This window comes from Mizuhopecten yessoensis, unplaced genomic scaffold, assembly GCF_002113885.1.
Source record: "Mizuhopecten yessoensis strain PY_sf001 unplaced genomic scaffold, ASM211388v2 scaffold10591, whole genome shotgun sequence".
Classification (NCBI taxonomy): domain Eukaryota; kingdom Metazoa; phylum Mollusca; class Bivalvia; order Pectinida; family Pectinidae; genus Mizuhopecten; species Mizuhopecten yessoensis.
Window position 1 is genome coordinate 1,004,170 of NW_018408623.1, and position 7,810 is coordinate 1,011,979.

General features: G+C 36.0%; 1 protein-coding gene across 1 annotated transcript; it reads left to right on the forward strand.

The window, feature by feature from the left end:
* The first annotated feature begins 2,207 nt into the window (after nucleotides 1-2,207).
* On the forward strand, nucleotides 2,208-6,446 carry LOC110461252. Its single transcript, XM_021514657.1, has 2 exons — nucleotides 2,208-2,499; nucleotides 4,114-6,446. The coding sequence occupies exons 1-2, from the start codon at nucleotides 2,329-2,331 to the stop codon at nucleotides 4,567-4,569; spliced, it is 627 nt and encodes a 208-aa protein (XP_021370332.1). The 5' UTR covers nucleotides 2,208-2,328; the 3' UTR covers nucleotides 4,570-6,446.
* The last annotated feature ends 1,364 nt before the right edge of the window (nucleotides 6,447-7,810 follow it).

Below are 7,810 nucleotides of genomic sequence, written 5' to 3' on the forward strand. Positions count from 1 at the left end.
TAATTAATGGTGTATGATGATAATGCATTGCGTGATGTATATGAACAGTTTTGATGATTTAGGATCCTAATGAATTATATATATCACAAAAAAATAATTGATTTCGTAATGTTACACATTGCCAGTGGACGGTGGATGGACCGATTGGGGTGACAACGGTGAATGTTCTATCACGTGTTCGGAAGACAATTGGCCAAGAAAGGGAATCCAAACACGAAGACGCACATGTTCTAATCCTGAACCAGCGAATGACGGCCTGCCATGTATAGGGTCCAATGTAGACTATCGCTCGTGTGGTTCTACTATGATATGTCCAAGTGAGTATCTGATCCCTCGATAGCGTGTAATCAACATATGCCGGTGGCTATCAGATATATCTGCCATAAAGTGTATATACTGTAGTAGATCTATCTATTGTCAAAAAAGTCCTTTACTCCTAAGAGTATCTTAAATCTTAAATCTTCAAATTCCCTTGTTAGACAGCCTGACGCTACCTAACTTAAATACCAGTCTTGGAATAAGAATAAAAATGAAAAAGTACATACGCAGCTCTAAGCATACATGACACTGTGTTTCCATAACAAAACTCAAGGACTTCGCTTCAGCAAATGAAACTCCTTACTCGACCCGTCTATTTTGCACTATTCAGATCAGCCACCTGTCATCATCTCTAACACGTGCTTGTAGATTGTGATAGTACGTTCAAATGTTTTATTTACCTATTCATCTGATGACTTAGTTAGTGGGGTCATCTCAGTGATCTATTGTTCGAAATAGAAATAGGTTTAAAGCCTTACCTGTACATTTTTCTGAAGAGTTCATCTTCTTTAGAATGCGTTGTAAGAATGATATAGAAACATTACCAACTTCTCTAAATGAGTATTAAAGTCAAGGAATAAGTTGTTTGGACAATATCATATATACATGTACCCACTGCATCTGATGATATGCTACAAAATTCATGGTCTTCCTAAACCCAACGCAATCTGGCTCCTTTAAAAATTGTCAAAACAATGTTCACCCTTGTATCAAATGTGACCTCTTTTTTGTCAAACTGCTGGATTCAGTAAACAAAACAATTGTTAGCCCATCTCTACATTTCTATGAATATTTGTCAACATTGAAAGCACTTTCTCACCGACGATTATTAAACCATATCTTCCAAATCACTTATAATAGAGTTGACAAATGCATAGCATGTCATGATAATACTTAAGATGTGTAATAATGGTTGTTTTTCCAGAAAGTTTCAGTTACATCATCGGATTTATGGAAACAGCTGACAACGCTTCTCACCTTGTGTCTATTGTAAACGTCGATGACAACCAGGCAAACATAACGATTTTGTCAAAATCTGGAATCATACAAACTAATTATCTGAACTCTACAGACACGATTGTTGTACCAGTTGGTATACCGTTCACAGTGACAGAATCAAAACTAAGTGCAAAGGCCATTCGAGTACTGTCAGATAAAAATGTGGTGGTGTACGGTTTTAACAACCAACCAACGACACCATATATGGCGGGGTTTATTGCCACCGAAGAAACTTCGCTCGGTACTATGTATTTTGCTGTAACAGCAAATGCCCTAGTCGGTGAGTTGTCAAACCCTCAAATTCTGATCGTTGCTTCCCAGTCCGCTACTAGTGTAAACGTCTTGATAAGATTGATCAATGGCGAAGAAGACGGAATCAAGATAAACAATGTTTTATATGTGAATGGCGATGTGTTCAACGTCGTGATGGAAGAATTCGATACTTTACAGATACAAAGTAAATTCGGCGACTTAACAGGGACGAGGATTCAGTCAGAAAAACCAGTCAACGTATTTAGTGGAAATAAAGGCATCACTTCGCGTTCAATGGATAGTCATCTGGTGGAACAGTTGCCGCCTGTCAATAACTGGGGTACAAAGTTTGTATCAATCGCCCCGACAAATGCTATTTACCAGTGCAAGATAGTTACGTTTTACCCCAACACGAGGGTGACGTATACCTGCTCTTCAGATTTGGCACAAAACTCAGTTTTTCTAGACCATGAAGGGGCTCACACAAACTTGCAACTTGACCCTGAAACTTGCTCTCTCGTTTCAGATAACCCGATTATGATAGCAATGTTCACGAATCGAAACAATGGAAATCCCGATGTGGTAATAGCAATGTCCACGAATAGCAATAATGGTAATCCGTCTTTGGTTATACTGCAGCCCCTCGAATCAGTCAGCGGCAACCTGGTGTTTCACATACCAGAAACTGTCGACGAAGCGGAATTCGTGTTTTCAACACAAACTGAAAGCTATAAACATATTACCATTGATTGTGATAATATGACAGGGCCTGGATTAGTCGTAGATGGTATGATCTCCAGTCATAAGTCCGTGGGTAGTGGACTTCACATCGTCAGGACCAATGGCAGCTCTGTCCTGGTGGCTGGCTATGTTCATGGATGGATACAAGCTAAAGCATTCAGTTATCCCCTCGTTATAAACAGTAGTCTGGTAGGTCTCTTTCTTTGTATTACGTCCTTTATTCAGTACTAACTGATATCAGTAGTATTTAAGGTCTTTTCCGTTTTAGTGATCATCATTGTTAGCAGTAGTATTTAAGGTCTTTTCCGTTTTAGTGATCATCATTGTTAGCAGTAGTGTATAAGGTCTTTTCCGTTTTAGTGATCATCATTGTTAGCAGTAGTATTTAAGGTCTTTTCCGTTTTAGTGATCATCATTGTTAGCAGTAGTATGGTGTGTTGCATTATGTGTAATGCTTTCTTAAGCCAGTTACCTTCGTGTTGTTGGCAGTTGTTTAGTGCGTACTTAGTTCTTATAGTTAACAGTTGTTTGGTTTATCATTGTTTTCGTTGTAGTACTACCTTCAGATACTCTACATTACTTAGATGCTGACGACAGTAGTCTAGTGTGGTGATTTCATTGATGTAACCCTCGGTTACCAGTTGTAGGGTAGGTTGTTTTGATTATAATGTATCCTCAGCTTCATTTGTGTTTTATATTACTCTCTGGTAAATAATGTTCGTGGTAGCGCGTAACTTGTGTTGTCAACAGTTGTTGGCTATGTGGTTTTCTTTGTTGTTCTAACTTAATTTACCTTTTTGTTTCTTACAATAATGTATTATTTTGTTTTATTTGTAGTACGTTCTTGAGACATACATTTGTTAACATTTGTCTAATATGCCGAAACCTGGCACGTCCTTAAATGACCATAGCTGTTAATAGGACGTAAAACACAAACAAACTAATATGTTGTTTCAGTCAGATTGGTACTTTTATATGTTACCGAATTACGTTTAAACTGGTCTGGTTTATTGTGTTAGGTGTATAATCACCTTCGGTTACCTTCCTATTATCAAAAGTAATCAGGCATATTGTTTTCTTTGTACAGTTACATTCATTTAACATCTAGCTAACGATAGGATTAGACAGACATAATGTTTTTTTATATAGCTCTTCAACTTCCAACTTGTTATTAAAATATCGTTATTAATATGTAATAGATGTCAACTGCTGAAAGACTAAATTATAAAACAGGGTTACCAAAGACGCAGGTTGATGAAGATAGTTAGTTGACAAGTTTTATGGTCAGCATCTCGCAGAGAAATAGGTTATTTCTTGTGTGTTATGAAGGGCGATACTGTTGTATGCGTATTGGAGTGCTTTGTGGCTGTGTTGTCACTTCTCCAGTTTTCGATGTGAGGACGTGACATTACTAAGATGCTGACGACCCTTACCCTTCCGGAATACCTGGTCAGATTCTCATTGTATTTTGTCAAAGATATTCATGTAAATCTTTCCTTTGTTCATATTTTAACCTAGTTTTATCCATTTTAAGTTCGTATTATTGTTGTTTTGACACTCATGTATTCTCTTGTTGTTTTTCATTATTATACATCCTTCGTGTACCATGTTGTAGTCAAATACATTTTTTTAAGATTTTGTCATAAAAGCGATGATAAATTGTTGCACACAGTTTTGTTCAAATAAAGAAGCTGTACTCCTAGAAATCAAAATGACTTACCATGAAACAGATATGTTGTAACTTTAGCAAAAATAAGATGAAATAAATGAAAAATGTTGGTGATATCCTTTTTCATTTCGTAGGTGGAAGGAACAGATGCCTTGCTACAAGAATGTGAAACCATCCGACCTACAGCAGCACTGACTAGAACCATCCAGTCTACAGCAGCACCTACTGGAGCCATCCGACCTACAGCATCATTTGTGGAATCCACCAAACCTACACTAGTATTAACGGACAACTCAACTTCCTCGTGCTCCTGTAATAGTTGTGGCAATTACAGCTTCTCTAATTATACTACTGAGGAACTTCATGCCGTCATAGAACAACTTCGGGCAGAACTTCTTGTTCAAAGGAATTCGACTAGTAGTTATATACGTACCAAGATATCAGCGAAGGACAATCGGCCGTCTTCTACAGCTATAGGTTGTGTAGGCTGTATGATTCTAGTCATAGCAGGACTAGGAATTCTGGCCATGGATGCTGGTGTTCTGGTCGAGGTTATAAAAAACATAAAACGAAACGTTTGTCCGGTATAAAAAGATATTATCCTATTTCCGTTTCAACCATTTTTATTGACAAATTGTTACAGTCAAATATGTTGAATAACCGGTCAAGTCTATATACAAATTCTCTCCATGAAATCTTTATCAAATAAGTTGTCCGTGAATTAATTAAGTGTGATTAAATTTAATTTGAAATGATAAATTATATGGGATAGCAACAGCGTTATATAGCAAGGGAGATAACTCTCCCACGTAAAAATATATGGAGATGAACTGGAACACCTATACAACATACAAACCGTTTTCCTTCTTCGATTACATGTATACAGATGTCACTTTGCAAAGAGACCAGTTGGTAATCATTAACCAAATATTAAAATATTATCCTAATAGCTGAAATTTAAATACATGATAGGATTTTAGACAAAACATAATACGCTCAGTAGTATTCATGTAATCGCTGATCCTGAATAATTGTATTTTGAAAGTAAACATTTGTTTTTGCTGTTTATTAAATACCAATGGTTTCGTTATTTGCTATTCGCTTTCACGTTGTAAAAAAATCAAAGAAATTCCTTAACCCTTATGTTTTGTAAAAACAGTCAAAAGGACGACAGGATTACCGCCGTTGTGGAGTACATTGATAGATGCCGACAAAAGATAACATGATTTTAGATCAGGCTAGGCATATTCTTATAGAAAAGCACTGATAGATGATTGGACTTCTCCAGACTGTTGTAGAGTACAATATCACTGAATTGATAGAACTTGGACACTTTAGCATTATATCACACAAATCATTCTGACAACCGCTTTTTAAAAATTCCCAAGGACACACCCAGAACAAGAAAAGGGAAATGTGGGATGAAATAAGCAGAAAGAGGTCCAATATGATGACAATCAATCGCTGCCATTTATATCCACAAAAAGAGCCCTTTAATACGATTTCTGAAAAAGGGCCATATAGGTTTTAATTAACGATCGCGCTGCTGGGTACGACAGGACCATTGGTTTCTTTATACAACGGAAACACTGATTAGAAATAAATACTGTTAACTGAACATTCTATAATCGCAATAAGGACCATGTTTTTCGTTCACTGTACATGTATATTCAGTTGTAGGAGTAAATCTTTGCTTGGGGCATCCATTTTTATTGTATTTTTCTGACAGTATCCTTCATGCTTTTAAACAACGCAGAATACCAAATGTTAATGAAAATGGTAGCTCTTTCGCTGTTCATTTTCAATGTAGTTAGCAATTGATATAGAACAATGGAGTTATAGAGTTATTTTATTGAAATGAAGTTATTTGTTGAATGTAAGTATACTTTCAACCTTTCTAATGGCTACACGTTTTAATAAATACACCTGAAGTTCATGTTTACATCGTTTTTTTCCCAACCGTTTATCGAGTTGATTGCACATACATTATTGATAAATTGATGGATGCGAACTAAAGGGGAAGTCATTGTGTATATTATAGCCAAAGAAATCTTAAAAATACCCAATCGAACCCTTATTTCATTAACTGACATTGGAAATGGACGTATGTCAATCATATAGCTGACGAAGAAGCATACCTTAAACGTTCAGTGCGCGACATATCGAAAAGCATTGTTGATTGATGACTTGATAACGATTTTAACACTTGAATCCGAATTTTGGACGTATTTTCACATTATTTAGACAAGATGTACTTTCCATTAAATCTATTTCATTTCCTTCATTCATTTCTTCCCATTTATTTACTTTTGTTTTTACGTAATGTGTTGTGTATGTTTAATTGGATATAGCTTTTATTATAGCTATTTATATATTCCATCCTATTTAACAGTGGTACCGTACGTTTGAACATCTGCAATGTTAGTACAAGTGTTGCAACGTTGAAACATATGTAAACGGAACACGTTAGTAGTGTTTATCAAATTCTTACATTAAAAAGGAAACTTAAGCTTGTATGTTACTATCTTAACAATTTTAGTCCTTATCTCAACAACTTTACACAGGACACTACGTTACAATATTGTTTAGTGTAATATATTACTTTGTTTTATCTGTGATGTTCCTAAAAAGATGGTCGGGTGACGCATTGGATAGCGCACCTCCCTTTCACCAAGGCGGCCTGCATCCTCGATATCCAGGGGCTACGCTCACTTCCGCTCATTACACCCCTGGAATATGTCATAGCAAAATTGAAGGCACGAAGATAGCTGTTTGATTGGTCTCAGGTAAAAAAAAACCTGACCAATCGCTAGGCTGCAGCCTAGCGCCTGCATGTCCTTTGAAGATTACCGTTACGTGACCGCGACTAACTAGAGTTTTTTTTATGTTTTATAAATACCTAAGTAGACTCCTATCCATATTGTGATGATTGTGATATTTTAGTTCGGCATGATAAATGTGTAAGTGACTGTGCGACATAACTTTCGATTTTAGATTCTCGACAATGTTATGGTTTTAAAGGGAGGTTCTTTTTGTGAGGAAATATGTAAGGGCAATAATCTTTTTTTCCTATTTCAATTTAAAAATGATAAAATGCAACTGTCATAACTTTGACACGGAAGCATTACACTTCATCCGCTCACATTATTCTGTGACCTGGCCAATCAGAGGTACCTAAGACGCCACCAATAAGACAATGAAATACGTAGATTTTTTTTTTTTATAAATGACCAAATGGGGAGAATAGGAACAAACAGATCAGTTTGTTTTCTTTCAAACTCTTTATGTCCAATAATAAAATATATTATAGACACAACCCTTCATTTAATTTAAATATCTAAATAGATGAAGATATTATCATCTAGTTATTTTCAATATTTTGACACTAGATATACGACGTACCTTTGAGTGAATTCATTAAAGCATTCGACTAGTATTATATTTTTTCCGAACTTGCCTTCAGAAATAAAATCATCATTATGTCCTTTTAAGGATCTTTATTTGAAGCTATTGACTTAAACATTTTTTTCTTATACAAATACTCCACATGGACCTTGTTGAGATATTACTTTCTTGACGTCACTCAGTTTGTATAACACTTCTACATATTTTCACAATCAAAGCATGGTTATGAAATGTACATGAAAAACAATGTCATCATTAAAAAAAATGAGTTCCTTTATCGGTACTGTAAATAATATTTAACATGTGTCTGAATGAGACATAGCAAGTTTCGGTTCTTCTGGAGACGCCTCTGAATACGCCGGTGGAGGGTCCAGTGTTGAATGTACACTTCTCCCTGGCGCTGACGCTGCTGGAGACGCCTCTGAA

Excerpts from the sequence above, each read along its gene's own strand:
- LOC110461252 (XM_021514657.1), top strand. The coding sequence starts at position 2,329 with ATGACAGGGCCTGGATTAGTCGTAGATGGTATGATCTCCAGTCATAAG. Across the intron at positions 2,500-4,113 it reads TCGTTATAAACAGTAGTCTG|GTGGAAGGAACAGATGCCTT; the intron begins GTAGGTCTCTTT and ends TTCATTTCGTAG.